At 36.8% G+C, this 21,116-nt stretch overlaps 1 protein-coding gene and 7 non-coding genes across 8 annotated transcripts in view; 7 read left to right on the top strand and 1 right to left on the bottom strand.

The window, feature by feature from the left end:
* neurod6b (neuronal differentiation 6b) overlaps window positions 1–3,218 on the top strand; it is a 5,037-nt gene extending 1,819 nt beyond the window's left edge. Inside the window, exon 2 of the mRNA XM_022678729.2 lies at window positions 1–3,218. This exon is cut by the window's left edge and continues 170 nt beyond it. Within this exon, the coding sequence (XP_022534450.1) occupies window positions 1–756 (756 nt within the window). The 3' untranslated portion in view covers window positions 757–3,218.
* An 11,032-nt stretch (window positions 3,219–14,250) lies between these two features.
* Window positions 14,251–14,333, top strand: trnal-uaa (transfer RNA leucine (anticodon UAA)). The gene has a single exon. It is a non-coding gene; the product is annotated as a tRNA-Leu (tRNA).
* A 448-nt stretch (window positions 14,334–14,781) lies between these two features.
* On the top strand, window positions 14,782–14,864 carry trnal-uaa (transfer RNA leucine (anticodon UAA)). The gene has a single exon. It is a non-coding gene; the product is annotated as a tRNA-Leu (tRNA).
* A 288-nt stretch (window positions 14,865–15,152) lies between these two features.
* On the top strand, window positions 15,153–15,235 carry trnal-uaa (transfer RNA leucine (anticodon UAA)). Its single transcript has one exon. It is a non-coding gene; the product is annotated as a tRNA-Leu (tRNA).
* A 484-nt stretch (window positions 15,236–15,719) lies between these two features.
* Window positions 15,720–15,802, top strand: trnal-uaa (transfer RNA leucine (anticodon UAA)). The gene has a single exon. It is a non-coding gene; the product is annotated as a tRNA-Leu (tRNA).
* Window positions 15,803–16,207: 405 nt separating this feature from the next.
* Window positions 16,208–16,290, top strand: trnal-uaa (transfer RNA leucine (anticodon UAA)). The gene has a single exon. It is a non-coding gene; the product is annotated as a tRNA-Leu (tRNA).
* A 148-nt stretch (window positions 16,291–16,438) lies between these two features.
* On the top strand, window positions 16,439–16,521 carry trnal-uaa (transfer RNA leucine (anticodon UAA)). Its single transcript has one exon. It is a non-coding gene; the product is annotated as a tRNA-Leu (tRNA).
* A 2,989-nt stretch (window positions 16,522–19,510) lies between these two features.
* trnal-uaa (transfer RNA leucine (anticodon UAA)) lies at window positions 19,511–19,593 on the bottom strand. Its single transcript has one exon. It is a non-coding gene; the product is annotated as a tRNA-Leu (tRNA).
* Between the last annotated feature and the right edge of the window lie 1,523 nt (window positions 19,594–21,116).

Raw genomic sequence — 21,116 nt, 5'->3', positions numbered from 1 at the left:
GAGGGAGGAGGGGGGTCGTCCAGAGGCGGCACGGAGCGGTCGCGCGCCCGGCGCCAGGAGGCCAACGCGCGCGAGCGCTCGCGCATGCACGGCCTGAACGACGCGCTGGAGAGCCTGCGGCGCGTGGTGCCGTGCCACTCCAAGACGCAGAAGCTGTCCAAGATCGAGACACTGCGCCTGGCCAGGAACTACATCCGGGCGCTGTCCGAGACGTTGCGCGCGGGCACGCGGCCCGACCTGCTGGCGTTTGCGCGCACATTATGCGCGGGCCTCTCGCAGCCCACCACCAACCTGGTGGCGGGGTGCCTGCAGCTGAACGCCGCGCGCTTCCTCGCGGATCACGGCGGCGGGGGGATAGGGGAAGGAGAAGCGCAGTACGATGTGGCCTACGGGGCCACGCCCACCGGCCACGCCCACCACGCCGGCAGAAGTAGCAGTGTTGGAACCATGGACAGCGGCAAACCGCTCCGGTCCACATACGGGTACTGCTCCACGTCACCATACGAGCACGGCGGCGGGTACGAGTTGGGCGGCTGTGGCCCCCGGCTGGAGCCTCCCCTCAGCTACGACGGCATCTTCTCGTTCAGGACGCGCGAGCACGAGCACGCTGCCGCGGCGGCGGCCGCTGCTGCGGCGGCACGCGCCAAAGACTCTCCGTACACTCACAGTGGCGCGCTCACGCACTTTCCCTACGAGCTCCACGTGCATCAGGCCTTCCAGAGCCAGGAGGAGCTCAACCAGAGCTACCACAGTTAGACCAGGAATTAGGACTCAGTACTAACATATCTATTCTTTGACCGTTCAAAATGAACGATTGAAAACAGAAATGTAGAACATTTGCTCAATAATCTCTTTGTACAGAACATTTTTTAAAAGTGTGCAATGTTACAAGAAAACATATCAGTTAAAGACATTTATTTGATCATCAATCTAAAGAACAAATGTTTTAACATTTTAACAAACAGTTTTGCAAAAAAAAAAGGAATTCAAAATCTGCAGGATGTAAAATAAAATAAATAATTGTGGAATATAGTCGCTGTCAAACCTTTTATGTTTAATCGTGCATCTTCAAAGAAGCAACTTTACATATATATATACAATTTTTATAATTATGGAAAATTTATCTTATTGTTAACAATAATGAGCAACTCACATTCCCAGTGGTGAACAACACTGAAATGCATTTGTGTAAAATTGAGACACCCCATCTCAAATAAAATGACAGCGACGATATTTTCCATTTTTCAAGTTTTAGCAGTTAAAAATTGACACCTTTTTAATGTTAAAAACGAAAGAAGTAAGAATTTGAAAAAAAAGCGTATTACTTTATTATTTATTTCCCGAAAGCCGAATTATTTACGTAATTTATGTATGTCTTTGCTTTACAATGTTTATCTGTAAATAGTGTTTATTTATACGACCTGTGAATGCTCGCTATTACGGCCTAAACTGGGGTCAGTTTCTGGTCGTTTACCGGTGGTTTGGTTCTGAAAAGAAAATCCGAATTCAGTTTTAGACGAGTTGAGTTAAGAATTTATTCAGCTTTGCTAAAATCTGGATCCTTTCAGCAATAAAAGGAATAAAAACAGGAGCTATGCAACAAAAATGAAGCTGCTCACGTGAATGGATTTGATTTGAGCTCGTGTAAATATAAATATAGCTGGATTGTTTCAAACGGGGTTTGGGTGGGTTTGAAAAAAAATCACACATTAAAGTGTAAAAACTGGTACAATCACGAATGTTGTGAATAAAGTGAAACAGTGGAGGAGTTTCTTCTTTATCTGAGTCTGAATGAGAGAGAGAGAGAGAGAGAGAGAGAGAGAGACTGCGACTATAAAATACATAAGTTCATAATAAATTCTCAACGTAATTGTTGATGTTTTTTCTTTTTATTGTTCATTATTTATTATTAAAAATAAACACAATTGAATTAAATTTGCGTAAATAATAACATTTTGAAACCAACAATGTAGGGAAGAAAACAATGATCATGAATTCAGACTATTTGTTTTTATTTTTTAAATCAGATTTTAAATTCAACCCTACAGATGAACTGAACAATCTTTAACGCAAATTTCAAACACAATTAAAAAACACTTTTAATATTCATTTTAACATCCATCTATAACCCTCAGGTTATGTTTTTATCTCTTTATTAATTTATTTAGAAGATTGCAGTGTGTGGGTTTTCCACAGAAAGTTGAGATCTCTTAGCTACACAATTAAAAAAATATATATATAAAGGTGATTCAAGAGGTTATTTGCGCTTTGTCGTACAATACTATAACTTTTTAAAGATTTTTTTTAAAGAGAACATAAACTGTGTTTTATAATGGAGACGATGAAGTATGAAATCTTAAATTAACAAAGAACATTCAAATCAAAATCAAACACGTATAAAAAACACAAACCGTTTCAAAAATATTTTTTGGACGAGCCAAAGGTTTTTTGTAGCGCCTTTATTTTAAAGACTGTAAAACTCTTTTAAACGTTGTGTTTTCTGAATAACTAATACAAATTAAAAATGTTTTTAGTTGTTAGATTTTTCATAACGAGATAAATAGAGTGCAAACAAACTGCTTATTGCTACTGTAATTAAAACGTCTGAAAAAAAATCCCGAAGACTCTTTGGAAGAGTCGGATTAGCCTCTTGGAACTGGTCCATCTGCATTTAGTCCAAAAGCTAATTCTAAATATTACAGCGTTTAATGTTCAGTGGTTAAATTATTTATGAAAAATCATTGAAGTTAAAGTCTCAACGTTTTCTTATTGTTTTGTTGCACAAAATGCGCAGAACCGCATCATCCCTAGTTCAGCCTAAACTCAAGTTCAGCTTATTGCTTAAGGTTAAACTCTATTCCATAATAGTAATGCATAGTTTAAATACCCATAATAAAACTCCCGAATTGTAGATTTAGACCAGCGTTCAAGAATCTCACCCTTAGCGGGACTCGCAATTAAGCTTAAAATAGAAAAAAGTTTGAGATTAATTTGAGTTTAAAATAAATGAAAAATATTGTGTTATTGTGGCATTTCCACGAAGAATTAAAGAAGTTATGCTAATAATAATTATAATACTTAATAATTTGTGGTGTTAATTCATTTTTATCCTCCACTACGGTCTAAGTGTGTATGTGTGTGTGTGTGCGCGCGCGCCCTGAAATGTTAAAAAAACGAGCAAAGAGTTTGCAGGATCCTAAACCTCTCTGTAATTTATCATTGCGTAAAATAATATATATATACATATATATATATATACATATATATGTATATATATTTATTTTTTTATGTATGTTATATTATATTAAGCACGATCTTCTTAAACTTTTGTACTGCTACCGCTTTTGAAAGGCCTAGTGTTATTTTTTGTAGTACATAAATCTTTGTTTGCGCGTGTGTGATGGTTTTTAATTGTATTTTTTTTAACATTCGTTTTAGCGTCAGATATCAACTTTATGTATTATTGAATTATTGACAAGTTAAAAATGTGTGTATGAGACAACTTGCTTAATAGCGTGAGCAATAACCAATCATAAAAAATCATATCTAATACTTTGGTGTTAAATACGTATTTCATTTATTTTATAATTTTGTATTTCTTAGGTTTCTGGTTTTAAACAAAAGATCGGTCTAAAGATGGATCACTCCATGTACAGGTTCGTTACCAATTAAAAGGTAAATCACATTTAGCTTTCTCTATTATAAATATGGAACCAATTCTTTGTAGAACTAGAAGTGTTTCATCACGCGAAAAACAACGTGAATAACCTTTTCAGAGTGCAGGATGAAGGTTTAAAAAGCTGTGATAAGAAATAATAATGACTAAATGCACAAATAAAGAATATATCTAAAATTGTATCCCACACACTATTAAATATCATTAATATAAATGTCTACTAAACTTAATTGCTCTCTTTTATTTTTTTGAACAGGCTTATAGAAGAAATAGGCCATTTTTGACTATAAAATATTGCTTTTACCATTGAATCCTAGTAGTTATTTCAGCAACAGCAACAATACTGACATGCAAAAGCCATATCATACGAACTAGAATTGTGAAATTGTGATTTTTTTTGCCATCATCTATGGAAGTTAATGGAGATCTCTGATGTAAAATGGACTTTTGTTGTAGTAAAACATGATAAAAAGTACTTACCTTTGATGAATATCACACTTTTGGTCTCCCACAGTGTTCCGAGATCCAGAAATTTTAACAATTTGTCCAAACACCTTTCAGACTGGGTGACACGGGGCAGAATTTGCTCCCCCAAAAAGTTTTAATTACTAAAGTTACTGCTTCATTGCTCCACTTGGTGGCGCTACTCAAATGAATAGAGTAAATCTGCAATATTGGGCGTTAACTTCTATGAAACTGACACCAATAAATCAATATTTCCTGGTATTTACTTATTTAAGAGTATTTTATTCTCTTCAGTAACACAGATGCTGTAAAGTATCATAGAGAATATTCTTGCCATATATTGAGTATCACAGAATCACAGTATCATGATAATATTGTATAGAGAGATGTATAAAGTACTAAAAACCTACAATTTTGTAAAAGTACTTGGTACTGTACTTAACTTCTATACATTTTTGATTCCCAAATCAAGGAATGTTACATTTCTGCAGAAGTTCAGAAATGGAGCGGGCCATCCATTTGTCACCCACTATGCCACCCACTGCTGTCTTATGACTTTTGACGTTAGTTTAAACACATTTTAGAGGATCACTAAGTATATTAAAACATGTCTAAAGATCAGAAGGTTGTTCAGTTCATGGAAATCCATTACAGAACTGAAACAGTCCGTGATTGGTTTTCTCAACTCTTATAGTCTACAGGTGCATCTAAAAAAAAAAGAGGAAATTACTGAAAAGTTATTTTATTTCAATAATTCAGTTCAAAATGTGAAACTCATGTATTATATACATGTATTAAACACAGAGTGATCTATTTTAAGAATATATTTCTTTTATTGTTGATGATTATGGCTTACAGCCAATGAAAAAAACAAAAACAAAATCAGTGTCTCAGAAAATTTGAGTATTATATAAGACCAATTCATACTTTTGGCAGGGTGCTAAGTCCTGCTGGAAAATAAAATCCGCATCTCCAAACCATCACTGATTGGTGGAAACTTCACACTAGACCTCGAGCAGTTTGGACTGTGTGTCTCTCCACTCTTCCTCCAGACTCTGCTCCCTGGATTTACAAAAATGAAATGTAAAATTTACTGATGATCAGTGATGGTTTGGAGAGACATGTCATCTGCTGGTGTTGATCCACTGTGTTTTATTATCTAAAGTCTAAAGTCAGTGCAGTTTTGTTTTCCCACAAAATCTTACAGCACTTCATGCTTCCCTCTGCTACTGACAACTTTTATGGAGGTGCAGATTTTATTTTCCAGCAGGACTTGGCACGCTGCCCACACTGCCAAAAGTACCAATTGGTCTTATATTATATTGTAATAAAAGAAATAAACGTTTAAAACAGCTGAAATAAAGTAACGTTTTGATGATATTCTAATTTTTAAAGAATAAGACAGCATTTTGTGTGTGTGTGCTTTGTCTTCTCTGAGTGTGTGTGTGTGTGTTTCTGAGGTGTGTCTCTGAAGAAGCGGTGAGCCCTTTAACACACACACTTCCCCTCTCAACCCCTCATATCCTCTCCAACACAGAGACAGCCTGACAGCTGCACCGCTAACAGGAGGGGGTGAGAGAGAGAGAGAGAGAGAAAGATGGAGAAAGACAGAGAGAGAGAGAGAGAGGGTAGTCTATAGGGACTATGTTGGCACTCATACCCAGGCCCTCTCCTTGGTACGGAGGTTAAAGCGATAGTGCTGCCAAACAATAAAGTGATACAGTTTGGCTCCTTAAACCAGATCTAACACAGTCAAAACGCTCAGGAGCTACGAGTCTAATGTAGGTCAGCTAACCAATTAAAGCTACAGGTTGTGCTTTGTTCAAATTACCAGGTTAAAGTGACTTACTGTGAAATAGATCTGAATTATTCAGGAAAGTGTGAACACATTAAGGGGTTCAGCACATCCCTAAAACAATCTGATTTGATTTTAGTCACTTCAGCCTGGTAATGTGAACAGAGCACAACCGAACCTACAGCTTAATTGTTAGCTATATTAGCATAAGAGCTCCACAGTAAAACTAAGGAAACAAACCTGACCTGGTAGGTGTGTCTGGGTTCAGACAGAAGGTGCTGAATCTTCAGAACTGTGTATCAGATCCAGATGTTAATACCTGGAAATAAAAGCTAACATAATGATTTTTTTGGTCTCATATCCATATTTGAATGTTTACTGCAGATTTGGGTAAATATTACCTACACTGAAGACCCACTAAATCTAAATCTAACATTTAAAATCCTTTATCTGCAAGGAACATTTTTACAGTTTTATAGAAATAATAAATTTACACAGTTTTTCCAAGGCATGCTTTGTGTCTTACTGTTCCAGTTTTTTTTTATCTTAAGCTAAAAGCTAATGTTGAGATTAGCAGGGAGTTTACACAAAATTACACAAAAACATTTACACACACAAAAAAAAAAAAAATTCCTCCTCTTGAAATTTTGCCATTTTTTGAGATTTTATGTAAAACTATATATTTGTCCCCCAAAACATTTTAAACTGGTTTTCCAAGGCATGATTATTTTCTCAATTTTGTTGTTCCAGTTAGGGATTAGCTATTTTGGTGATTTCTGTGTAAAAGCAACCATATAAAATAAAAAAAGGAATAAATCTGTCAAAACATTAATTTGACACTAGGGGTGGGCGATATGGCCCTGAAATAATATCACGATATTTCATGATATTTTTGCGATAACAATGCTCTTGGCGATATGACAAAACACTTAACATTTAAAAAATATATTTCAATTTTATTATTGCATACGTGATATGGCACACCCCTAACTGAGATATAAAAAAATACAAGAGTTTTCAGATTTGTAACAGAATAGTCATATAATGAGAAATAAGAACAGTGTGACTTTTTCTTTTGCTAAAAACAGCAAAAAAGTAGTACCCTGATATGATAATTAGGGGTGGGTGATGTGGCACCATATTTCATGGTATGATATCGTTCACATATTCAAAAATGTCGGCAATATTATTGCGTACGATACGATATGGCACACCCCTATTTGACACCATAGCAACCACCTGGAAAACCATATAGGAATCATCTAGATATTTAATTGCAACTATCTAGCAACTGCTTAGAAACACCATAGCAACCATATAGGGGAAAATACATAGTATATAAATTGAACATTTTACAATTTGACTTTTATTGTCAACTTTTTTTTTGCTGTTAACTTACTTGAAAAAATTACAGGGAAGTTTTTACAGTGTAGAAAGAAGAAATTTGATTGGGCAAAGGAGAAATTGATCCACTGGAAACATAATCCACTTAATAATTTGAGAATTTTCAGAATCAATACAGAATCAAATCTGATTGGATGGATCAGATCCAGATGCAAATACCTGGAAATAGAGGCTAAAATACTGGGGTTTTTTTTGTTGCATATCCATATTTGAAGGTTTACTCCAGATTTTGAGTAAATATTACCTACACTGAAGACCCATTAAATCTAAATGTAACATTTGATAGATAGATAGATAGATAGATAGATAGATAGATAGATAGATAGATAGATAGATAGATAGATAGATAGATAGATAGATAGATAACACAGACAGACAAATAGACAGTTTTTCCAAGGCATGCTTTGTGTCTTACTGTTCCAGTTTTTTTATTTTAAGCTAAAAGCTAATGTTGAGTTAATACAATCTTTTATTGTCAACTTTTTTTTGCTGTTAACTTACTAGAACAATTTACAGGGATGTTTTTACAGTGTAGAAAGAAGAAATTTGATTGGGCAAAGGAGAAATTGATTCACTGGAAACATAATCCACTTAATAATTTCGGAATTTTCAGAATGAATACAGGATCAAATCTGATTGGGTAGAGCATCACTTAGTGCAGATAAAAAGGACAGAGTTCCTCTGAGGGACGGGCTAAAATAAATAGCCTGTTAATATCAATCTGGGTGATTAAAAGTGAAAAATGCTGTGCCCTCGTAATGGTGATTTAGTGCTTTCAGCCTCCTCTGGCTGCGTTGGTGAATAATGGTCGAGGGGGAAAAAATCGGGCAGTGTTTTTTGTGTCACGTCGTCAAACCCTCCCCAAAATTTCCAGACCTTCCTGGGGCCACAGATGGCCTGGGACACGAAAATCTCCCCATTAAACTCCTAATAATCATTTCTCCTGTGGAATGGAGTGGAAGTGTGGGTGTGAGAGAGGGAAAACGTGTGTGAGAGAGAGTGTGTGTGTGTGTGTGTGAGTGTGTGTGTGCTGGGATGGGGGTGGATTTGGTGTTTTAATTAGATGGCTTTAAGGAGGCGAGGTGGTGTGGAAGCAGTGCATCGTGGGACGGCGGGACCTCAGAATGTCACCACAGCAGCAGCCGGGGGCTCATTTGCATGGCAGATCTGAGGTGGGCTTGGCGGTGGGCTTGGCAGCGAGCCTGAGAACCGGCGTGGAACTTCTGAAGCCGGGCATGTGGGGCCTGGCTGCACTGGGCCAGGTGGGGGGGTGTGGTGGGCGAGGGTGGGAGGGTGTGGGAGTTCCTTGAGGGGTTTAGACACCCAAAACATGTGGGGAGTGTGTGAGAGGGGCTGAACCATGAAGTCAGAAACAAGAGATTATAGAGTCTACATAGAGTCTAAATTATATTTATAGACTAATTTTATTTTCATTATAGTCAACTTAAATGTTAATTTAATAGTTATAAAAATGTAAGAAATATAAGCAGTCAACATGTCATAATGAATAGAATTTTAATAAAAAAAAAAATTAAAATTTAATTTTAAACTTCTATCACTGCTTGCAAATTTTGCATCTCCATTTTTGTGACAAAATTTATCGTTGACTGGACCAATAGGAATGCTCCAAATGAGTCAGAACAAAATATTTTAAATTGACTTCAGTAACACTGCTTGCAAATCTTGCATTTCCATTTTTGCTAGATTGTTTTGCATTGTGTCAAAATGTAACATTGAATTGACCAATAGGAATGGTCCAAAATAAATCAAAATAAAATATTATAAATTGACTTCAATAACTGCTTGCAAATCTTGCATCTTAATTTTTGTGACCTATTATTAATCTGGCAATTGTTCTATACACTGTGTCAAGATGTTATGGCGAATAGACAAACAGAAATGTTAAATGTTGAATAAAATAAGAATAAAACATTTAAAATGGATGAAATTGATTAAAATTCAATTTTAAACTTCAATAACTGCTTGCAAATCTTGCATCTCTAATTTTTGCTAGTTGTTTTTTGCAGTGTCTCAAAAGTAATTGTTGACTGGACCACAGGAATGCTCCAAAATGAGTCAGAATAAAATATTTTAAATTGATTTCAATTACTGCTTGCAAATCTTTCATCTACATTTTTTGACCTAATATTAATCTGGCATTTTTTACATTGTGTCAACATGTCATGATTAATTGACCAACAGAAATGTAGAATGTTGAATTAAATTAGAATACAACATTTTAATTTGACTTCTATCAATGCTTGCCAATCTTTGGTCTCCATTTTTGCTATTTTTTTTTTGCATTGTGTCAAAATGTAACATTGAATTGACCAATAGGAATGGTTCAAAATAAATAAATAAAAAATATTATAAATTGACTTCAATAACTGCTTGCAAATCTTGCATCTTAATTTTTGTGACCTAATATTAATCTGGCAATTGTTCTTTACACTGTGTCAAGATGTTATGATGAATTGACCAACAGAAATGTTAAATTAAATAAGAATAAAACATTTTAAATTGATCAAATGTATTAAAAATACATTTTAAACTTTTATCACTGCTTGCAAATCTTGCATCTCCATTTTTGCTAGGTGTTCTTTGCATTGTCTCAAAAGTTATTGTTGACTGGACCAATAGGAATGCTCCAAAATTAGTCGGAATAAAATATTATAAATTGACCTCCATAACTGCTTGCAATCTTTCTTCATTTTTGTGACCTAATATAAACCTGGCTATTTTTTTACACTGTTCAACATGTTATGATGAATAGACCAACAGAAATGTTCAATGTTAAATAAAATTAGATTAAAACATTTTAAATTGACTTCAATAACTGCTTGCAAATCTTGCATGTCCATTTTTGCTAGTTGTTCTTTGCATTGTCTCAAAATTTTACATTTAGCGGACCAATAGGAATGCTCCAAAATGAGTCGTAATAAATTATTTTAAATCGACTCCAATATATGCTTTCAAACCGTCCAACTTCATTTTTGTGACCTAATATTAATCTGGCAATTGTCCTTAAAACTCTGTCAACATGTCATGATAAACTGACCAACAGAAATGTTGAATAGAATTAGAATGAAACATTTTAAATTGACTTCACTGCTTGCAAATATTGCATCGCTAAATATTCTTTTCATAGACTTCAATAACTGCTTGCCAATTTTCTATCTTCATTATTTGTTGTTTTCACATTTTTGACTGGCAGTTGTTCTATACTTATCAATATGTATAGAATATGTATAGAATGTTTACCAGTTGAAAAGATAAAAATAACTTAGAATAAAATTAATTTTTCGCATTCATTTCCATTGAGATTTGAGAAAGGTTTGGTTTTCCATTCTCTTCCCTTCTCTATTAAAGTTTTTTTTTTTTTTGCATAAAAGCAAACATGTATTATTTTATTGAATTGAAGTTTGTCAAGAAATTTCTTTAACACAATTTTCCCAAGGCAAGTTTGGTTCTTCAATTTAGTTGCTTCAATTTTGCTCTGGAGCTAAACATCTAATGTAGCAAGGAATTTGCACAAAATTATTGAATTTCAATGAAATTTTAGAAGCTTTTTTTTCCTCCTCTTGAAAGTTTGTCATTTTGAAGATTTAATTTAAAAACAATAAGTTTTTTTCTTAAGCCAAAATGCTTAGGTTGAGATTAGCATGACATTTACACAAAATTATTGAGTGTCATTAACCCAGAAGGTTTTATTCCTCCACTTGAAATTTTGTCATTTTGGAGATTTTACGTTCCCTAGGTGTGTGTGTGGTGTTTACATTTTTTGTTAAAGTAATTCTCTTAAACTAAAAGCTAATAATAAATTAGCAGGGAATTTAAAACAAATTTCTAACTTCCATTGAAAATTTTGAAGTTTTTTTTTCTATTTCTCTTTTAATTCCTGTATAAAATCAATCAAATATTATTAAAATGAAAATGTAATGAAAATTCATCTATGCATTTCTTTTGCACATTTTTATCATTATTACAAATGTGGCAAATCAAATCAGTTTGTTTTTTTTGTAACACCATAGCAACCACCTGGAAAACCATAGCAATCATCTAGATCAGGGGTGTCCAAACTGCGGCCCGCGGGCCATTTGCGGCCCGTTTCCTTTTTTGGAGCGGCCCGCGAGGTATTTTAGAAATAGAATGAAAGTTGGCCCGCTGTTAAGCAGGTTTTTATAATGTGAGTTTCAAAGTTTGAACGCTAGGTGTCAGAAACGGGCCAAAGAGTCTAAAAGCGGAGAGGGTGCGCATTTCTAGCGCAGAAAAACGGAGCAAAGAGTCTAAAAGCGGAGAGGGTGCGCATTTCTAGCTCAGAAAAACTGGCCAAAGAGTCTAAAAGCGGAGAGGGTGCGCATTTCTAGCGCATAAAAACGGAGCAAAGAGTCTAAAAGTTGCCGTAATTAAGGAGTTTAATATTAAGAGACATCATGAAATTAAACATCAATTTGAAAAATCTTAGTTTACACAACACTGTCAAAGATAAAGATAGTAAGTCAAGTAAAATGGTGTGTAAATGAAATAATCAGGAAAAAAAGTATTATTTAAAGTGGTATATTTCTTATTTCTTAATAAATATTATTTGTTTTATTACAGAGTGTGGCCCGTGACTTCAAATATATTTCTCCTTCTGGCCCCCAACAAAAAAAGTTTAGACACCCCTGATCTAGATATTCCAATGCAACTATCTAGCAACACCATAGCAACCCCCTGTGATGACATTGTGTGTGGTGTTGTGTTAGGGTGTGTCAGTGTGAGTCAACACATTGTTTAAAAACTCCAGCAGCATCTCCGCTGTATCTGATTGATCCACTCTAACACTCTGATGACCACAATGTTAAAATGTGCATGCTTTCAGAGGGTCAGCCGTCGCTGTGTTCTTACGGGGGAGCTCTCAGAACACTCAGCCCCTCTCATGGCTGAGCTGCTCTATTGTCTGGGGGTCCATAGAGAGCCATGTAGAACAGAGGCTCTCTCAATAGACTGCCCCCCCCCCCCCTCCCTTCCCTCCCTCCGCCAAATCTGTCACTGCTCTATAGACATGCGGTGACTGGGGAGGGATCAGCGACGCCGGGTCGTGGTGGAGCTCAGGAGAGTGATTGTATACGTCACCTGACAGGCGAGCTGATGGAGCAGACCCCTGCGCTGGCTTTATCCTGTGTGTGGTGCAGCTTTTATTCTCTGTTCAGATGTTTTAGTCTACAGTGAATTACAGAAACACGTGTAACATCTGTTCCATTACGGCGAGCTAGAAATACACCAGCTCTGCTGAAAATAAACGATTTTTCATTGATTCATATTGATCTTCTGATATTTTGCACAGCTAGCAAGAAATATCAAGAGGGCATATTTAACATAATTTACTGTATAGTCAAATTGCGGGGACTGTGAATCATATAAAATGCAAAAATAATTGAAAAAAGTTTGCTTTCTTGACATTTTTGATGTCTGAATTTTTTATTTTCATACGTTTTGCACTTTTAGAAACACCTTAACAACCACTTGAAAAACCATGGCAATCCACTAGATATTCAATTGCAACTATAGCTCTTAAAAATGATGAGTTTCTTTGATTTTAACAAATTAAAAACCTCTGAAATATAAACAAGAGGAAGATGTATGACCACAAGCCATCAAACCAAGTCAATTCAAGTGGCATAAAGTTATCCAAAAGCAGTGTGTAAGACTGGTGGAGGAGAACATGATGCCAAGATGCATGAAAAAAAACTGTGATTAAAAACCAGGGTTATTCCATCAAATGTTGATTTCTGAACTCTTAAAACTCTTAAAACATTATGAATATTAACTTGTATTTGAATTATATCTGAAAGCTCTGCATCTTTTTGTTTGTTATTTCAGCCATTTCTCATTTTCTGCAAATAAATGCTCTAAATGACTAACATACTTTTCATTTGGAATTTAGAAGAAATGTTGTCTGTAGTTTATAGAATAAAATATAAATGTTAATTTTACACAAACATATACCTATAAATTGCAAAATCTGAGAAACTGATTCAGAAAATAAAGTGGTTTCTTATTTTTTTTCCAGAGCTGTATTTGGCAACTACTTAGCAACACCATAGCAACCACCTGGACAACCAAAAACAACCACCTAGATATTTCGTTTGGGCAACATTGTGCTAATATACTACATATAAGGAAATTTGTTTGAGACATAAGCAACCAACATTATTTGGATGACAGAGTGGTAAGACGTTGGACTTAAAGTCCAGTGGATATTTGCCCACATGGATTCAAACCTCACTCCAGGTTGGATGTTTCCACTGGCCAAAGCCCCCGTGTCTTTCAACCCCACTTCTAGAAAGATGTTTAAGGTTTACGTTGAGTCTAAATTTGGATCTCATAATGATGTTAAAAGCTGTCAGGCTAAACTGGCACTGCAATCTGGTCTACCTTCCCATTAGCTTTAACCAAAGCTATTATTACCAAAGCAAAAACCAAATTGTTCATTAAATTTGAAACCAGAGTTGGAATCAGACTCTATTACTTATTTAGAGACTAGTCCTTTTGTCCCATAGTAAGCATGTCCAATAACTAAAACAGTCGAATTACAACAACACTACCAAATAGCTTTTTGGGTAAATCCCAAGAAACATATATCACTGCCTGTAGAGTTTAAGGTGGTTGAGTGTTTAAGGTGTTAGGCATAAGGTCCAAAAGGAATATGCCCTAATTATCTATTATAGCACGTAATGATTTCAATAATTTTTTTAAGTTCTGGAAAAGCAATTCAGTCTGCCTTACCTTCAGCTTCTTGTGTTCTCTAAAAATGGAGCCACACTTAACAACTCATTTGGTGGATCTCCCCTTTTCTTCCAGAACAACTGTGTTGTATGACAATAAACAGTATTTAGGTTAAATCTAATCATTTTCAATAGTGACAGCAACCAGGATGGCCGAGTGGTAAAGGCGTTGGCCTTAAGATCCAATGGGCAAATGCCCACGTGGGTTCGAACCCCACTCCTGGTAGTGTGTTTATGGTTTGGGTAATCTTAAATTTTGTGGCTAGCTTCAATTCCCTACAAAATTTCTCAACATTGTCTGCCATGTTGTTAAATTTGCAACCAGAATCTGCAGAGTACAGACCAGAAGCGAGGCCGGACTTGATATAACAATTTAATAGACTCACCCCTTTCTTCCAAAGCAAGGAAATCCAATCACAGAAACAGTCTAGCAAGAGTAGTCTTTAGGATAAACCTTGATTAAGGCGTTGGACTTAAAATCCAAATGGGCAAAATGTTGGTAGAATGTTTGTGATTGCCTTCTTTTCCTGTCTGTTTCCAAGAACTAAAGTAAAACATGTGGACCATGTTGTTAAATTTGCAACAAGATTACAGACTAGAGGTGGAGCCAGACTCATCCACTCATTTGGTATACACCCTCCTTTCTCTTAGATGAAGCATTTGTATTCACAACGACCGGGATGGCCGAGTGGTTAAGGCGTTAGACTTAAGATCCAATGGGCAAATTCCCACATGGGTTCGAACCCCACTGCTGGTAAGGTCTTTATTATTTATGTAATAAAGTCAAAGGTGTTTGAGCCCAACTGTATCACTCCATGAAAGAGCAACTAGGAAAACAAGAAAACGATTACAAATGTAGGACCCTGTGTCACTTTCCAGTCAATTAAAACACCTAAGTCTTCCTCAGTCCTTTAAAGAGAGTGATGGATTGTGTGATTGGAGACCCACCCATTTCTTCCAGACCATGCATGTCCAATTACAAAAACAACCTAACAACAAAACAAGTCTGATAAATCTCACAATGCATCCTGAATACCCAACATAAACCAGGAAGGCCGATTGGTTAAGGCGTTGGATTTAAGATCCAATGGGCAATTGACCACGTGGGTTCGAACCCCACTCCTGGTAGAGTATTCTTGTTTCAGGTTTGCCCTTTGCCCCCCTAGTTCTTAAGGAAATGAAGTTGCCCATTATGCTTTAAATATATATTACTGCCAAGTTTAGCAGCTAGCATCAATTCTCTACCAGATTCTGCAACCAGAATCTGCAGAGTACAGGCCAGAAGCGAGGCCAGACTTATCTAACAATTTGATAGACTCACCCCTTTCTTCCAAAGCAAGGAAATCCAATCACAGCAACAGTCTAGCAAGAGTAGTCGTTAGGATAAACCTTGGTTAAGGCGTTGGACTTAAAATCCAAATGGGCAAATGTTGGTAGGATGTTTGTGATTGTCTTCTTTCTCTGTCTGTTTCCAAGAACTAAAGTAAAACATGTGGACCATGTTGTTAAATTCTCAACTAGATTACAGACTAGAGGTAGAGCCAGACTCATCTGCTCATTTGGTATACACACTCCTTTCTCTTAGATGAAGCATACGTTTGTGTTCACAGCAACCAGGATGGCCGAGTGGTTAAGGCGTTGGACTTAAGAATCAATGGGCAAATTCCCGCATGGGTTCGAACCCCACTCCTGGTAAGGTCTGTATAGTTAATGTAATAAAGTCAATGATGTTTGTGCCAGCAGTAATCAGGATGGCCAAGTGGTGAAGGTGTTTAAGTGGAGTATTACTGATCCAGAATGGTCCTCTACCCCCTTTGTTCCTAAAGAAATTAAGTCAGAATAGCTCTTTATGCTTCTTTCTAAAATCACATTAAACATATATTCATGACAAATTTAGCAGCTACCTTCAAGTCTCTATTCCCTACAAAAAATCTCAACAGAATCTTGAATTTGCAACCAGAATCTGCAGAGTACAGACCAGAAGCGAGGCCGGATTATTTAACAATTTGAAGCAAGGAAATTCAATCACAGAAACAGTCTAAAAAAGCATTTTAATCATTTTAATGATTTCATAAATTACATCCACAGCCACAAGAAGTGACCAGGATGGCCGAGTGGTTAAGGCGTTGGACTTAAGATCCAATGGGCAAATGCCCACATGGGTTCGAACCCCACTCCTGGTACAGACAGGAAGCGAAGCCAGACTTATCTAACAATTTGGTAGCACTGCCCTTTTCTCTTAAAGCAAGGAAGTCCAGTCACAGCAGCAATCTAACATCAGTAGCAGTCTTTGGAATAAATCATGAAATATGTCCTCAACCGCTGGAAGCGACCAGGATGGCTGAGTGGTTAAGGCGTTGGACTTAAGATCCAATGGGCAAATGCTCTCGTGTGTTCAAACCCCACTCCTGGTAGAGACTAAGTATATTGTACAATAAAGCAGAGCCAGTTTTTACTACAGTTTGGAAGACCAAATGGTCCTTTCTCCCAGACTAGGTGTGTCCAATTGAAAAAGTAGGCTTTTAAGGGAAACTTGAGCTACATATCTAAACCCTGTTCACACCTGGTAATAGCATGCTTCCACATAGCCATTCACACCTGGTGTTTTAATTATGTCTCCTCTGAGCACCTGTGTTTGGACTTCTGATATCATGTCTGCTGGAGGCGGACTTGCATTGAGTGCTTAGTTCAAATCCAGATGAGGCAGTAAGTTGTTATTATTAATATTAGCTTGTACTATAGCTAGTTTGCTCAGCTAACCCCTCTGGACGGTGGACGGTTTGGTCAGGTATTTATTGTGTACGTTCTAGCATAGGTTAATGTGGGTGGTGCTTTGCTGTCAGGGATGTATTGAGGTGTTTTTTTGGCATCAAACTACAATGATAATTTGTTTATATGCACCTCTAATCTAAATTTGATCGGTTTGAGTGATTGATTACAATTGCGATGCTTCGTGGGATGTGTGCTTCCACTTATGATCAGATCACCAAGGATGCAAGTTAATTCAGTAGCATTTTAGACCCCAAAACAAAACCACTACCAGATATGACTTGCTAAATCATTGCTAAATTCCTATTACTACAAATTACCTAACGTTAGCGTTTGCTAATAATAAAGAACGCACCCACATATAGTAAGTGGGTAAAACCTACAAGATTCCGAATTCTCCGAGCACACAAAAATGAAGCCTTGAAGATTAGGCAGTGGGTGCACTTCTCAAGGTACAGGTGTTCTTGACCTGAACCCCCGGCAGATGTGAGTGTGTGTTTTCATGCTAGTAATTACAGAGCTGTGCACTGGTCCAAGTCAAAGTCATTTAGTGTCCTCAAGTCTGAAGAAGACTGCGTTTGCACAGTGTAAGTAGTGGTCATGTATTCTGCTCTCTTAGATTTCTGTTTTAGTTTTTTTTACTCAAATCTCAAAAACATCTGATGTAATAATCAGGGCCTGTGAAATGCAATAATCAAAGATGTGTCCTATACAGAAATATGTTGTCCATGCTGTTCTACATCTCTTTTTGGGTTTATTTGTTTTGTATAGTTTGGGTTGAAAAGGTAAAGTTGAGTAGAAACTGTAAAATTACTAAAATACTTTTAGGTAAAGTCTGCAAATTAATGCATTTTCAATTATTTGAAAAAAAAAATCATTTGTGTTATATTTTGATGACATATTGCTGAGTGGGATAAAACAGATTTTTAATTCTGGTTAAAGTGCAAGCCCACCACAGGGTATTGTCCTTATTTGGAAACAGCAATGCCTCTATAAAGAACTACAATCCCCAGAACGATCTGTGTGCCTTTAAAGGTCTTCTTCCACTAAAATCCACTTTTGTCCTTTGAGATTTAGAGTTCATCTAAAATAAATTTGACTGTGGTTGGGGGGGATTGGGGGGTGGGAATGCAGGTAAGCATTCTCTGCCTCAGTGCTGTTAGCCAATCAGGGTCGATAGGTTTGCATGTATGAATATTCCTGAGCAAGAGCCAGAATCCTGTCTTTCTTCAGAGACCACTAATTCAGTGATCTAAAGCAGGGCTAAACAGAAACACCTGAGCTAAATTTTTTACAACAACAAAAAAAACAGCTCACATGGCATTCATTTATACTAGAGACCACAAGTAGACATTTCAAAATGAATATAAAAACTTATTTGCATTGATGGAAAGCCATGTGTTAATATATTGATAGATCCTTTCCAAATAATCCTACAGTATATAGCAGCAAAATACTTTGTCTATTGATAAAGAACATTTGTTGCTTATAGTCTAGAGCAGAGCTGTGGAATTTTATTGTATAGTATGACATCAAAATGAAAGAGACAATGATTTACAAATTACAATGAATCACAACAGGATATAAATTGTATCAAAACCAAGATGCAAAAAGTTTTGCAATGAAAAGTATTACAGCATTCTTTCAATTTAAGTTACAAAAGCAATACAACTGGAGTACCAGCTTTCATTGTGTACAGTTATCTCTTTATCCAGATTTCACAAAAGCAAGGCCAGGATGGCTGAGTGGTTAAGGCGTTGGACTTAAGATCCAACAGGATATAAATTGTATCAAAACCAAGATGCAAAAAGTTTTGCAATGAAAAGTATTACAGCATTCTTTCAATTTAAGTTACAAAAGCAATACAACTGGAGTACCAGCTTTCATTGTGTACAGTTATCTCTTTATCCAGATTTCACAAAAGCAAGGCCAGGATGGCGACTTAAGATCCAACGCCTTTGCCCTCGTGGGTTCGAACCCCACTCTTGGTAGCATGTTTATGGTTTAAGTATTGAGCATGATTGGGAACTTAAAAAGTAGAGCCAAATATCAAAAGTAGGTCCTCAGTTTAATGGTTTAATACACTACATGACTTTGATAAGACTTTAAATAGACTAAAGTTAAACATCTAAAGACCAGTCACAGACTAAGATCTTACAAAGACTTGGGTTCACTAACTGCAAGACTGCAACTAGATTCTTTCTGAGAGTATTTCCCATCATGCTTCTGGTGGAGTTTACATACAAATATTAATATTAAGTAATGTTTATATATCAATACAGCTTCTTTCCCCATTAACAGTTTATTTTTCTGGCACACAGTTAGTTCCTAGTGTTTTTTAATAAAATGCATTGTGTTTAACTCTGCCTATATGCTTCTTATCCCCTTTTTTGCCCCCCCCCCCCATCCCCCCCCCCCCCCTTGAGCCAAGTCTCAAGACTTACGATAATATTAAACACGGTTGATTTTATCTGAACGCAGGACGAGAAAAAGACCAAAATTTTCAATCCAAACCACTTTACACCAAACCATCAAGATGATATAACCATAAGACAACTCTTCTGATTCTATCCCAACTCTGGAAATTTGTCTGATTCAAGTTCCCAATCATGCTCACGTGAACCATAAATGTGCTACCAGGAGTGGGGTTCGAACCCACGTGGGCATGTGCCCATTGGATCTTAAGTCCAACGCCTTAACCACTCGGCCATCCTGGTCCTGTCTTTTCATTATCCGGGTGAAGAGATGACTGTGCACAATGAAAGCTGGTTAGAATGTCTAAATGGACAACAGATCAATTAAAGTAGATTAAACCTGCAGTGATAGTAACAACACAAATGTTGGGCACCATATAAATTATATCCACCACTTTCCAGAGAAGAGGAGCTTTATTTTAAAACATCCACATAAAGAGTCTTTCAACTTGTGGGAGGAAATCCAACCCCAAAACATCCTTTATCAGAGAAACAACTGGTTTATTCAACATCTTCCCCAACAATCACACTAACACAGATAAATCTGCTTCAACAGAGGTTAACCATGGTAAGAAGTGTGGATAGTATTTCTGTGAAAAGTTTAAATATAACTCCTACATCCACAGACACTTTTATTGTTGATGATTATGGCGTACAGCCAATGAAACCCCAAAAATCAGTGTCTCAGAAAATTAGAATATTATATGAGTCCAATTGGTGCTTTTGGCAATTGAAGTCCTGCTGGAAAATGAAACCTGCAAATCTCCATAAAAGTTGAGAGCAGCAGAGGGAAGCATGAAGTGCTGTAAGCTGTAAGTTTTTCAGAGAAAACACTGAACTGACTTTGGACTTTGGATATAACACAGTGGACCAACACAAAAGAATGGAATTTTATGGAGATGTGGATTTTATTTTCCAGCAGGACTTGGCACTCTGTGCACACTGCCAAAAGTACCAGTTTGTCTTATATAATATTCTAATTTTCTGACGCACTGATTTTTGGGTTTTCATTAGCTGTAAGCCATAATCATCACAATAAAAGAAATAAATACTTAAAATAGATCACTCTGTGTGTAATACATCTAAATAATACATGAGTTTCACATTTTGAACTGAATTACTGAAATAAAGTAGCTTTTTAATGATATTCAAGAGAAAACTCCAACACAGATTTGCATGAAACAAGCTAGATAGTTAATGTAAAACTTTATAAAGTCTCGTAAGCCACACACAAAAAAATGAGGTTTAAGGTTATTAAGCACATTCAGCTTTAACAAGGATTTACAGTAGAAATACAAGCTTTCATCAATGTCTTTAGCTTCACAGCTTCAGTGCAAAACAAAGGAAGCGCACGTGTCTTGGCTGACTGACTACATCTGAAGCAAATTGAAGGTAAATTCTGGTTTAAACCCAAACTGACGTTCCCAGAAGAGCTCAACTCGCCATCAATAAACACTTCCCCTCACTTAGATAGCACGATTTACACAGCTATTAACATTCCAGCCAACACTTCTTCCCTCCTGTCTGCCAACGCACCTCTATCATTCAATCCCATGATGCTCTTCTCTCTCCCTCCCATCCTCGGGGATCGCGCCTGTCTCCGGGGCTCCACCCCCTCCCCATCTGGGACAGCCATTGGAGGGGAGAGAGAGGGGAGCAAACTTGGGTTGGATCCAAAAAAGCGTCAGGCGGGACACGCATGGTCTACTGGAGGCTGGGACTCGGGCGCTAATGGGCCCCACAGCCGGCAGCGCCACCTGGGGAAT

The sequence above is a fragment of the Astyanax mexicanus genome, chromosome 4, assembly GCF_023375975.1.
Source record: "Astyanax mexicanus isolate ESR-SI-001 chromosome 4, AstMex3_surface, whole genome shotgun sequence".
Taxonomy (NCBI): domain Eukaryota; kingdom Metazoa; phylum Chordata; class Actinopteri; order Characiformes; family Acestrorhamphidae; genus Astyanax; species Astyanax mexicanus.
Note: the sequence above shows the minus strand (reverse complement) of the source record. Positions and strands in the feature narration are given on the sequence as shown.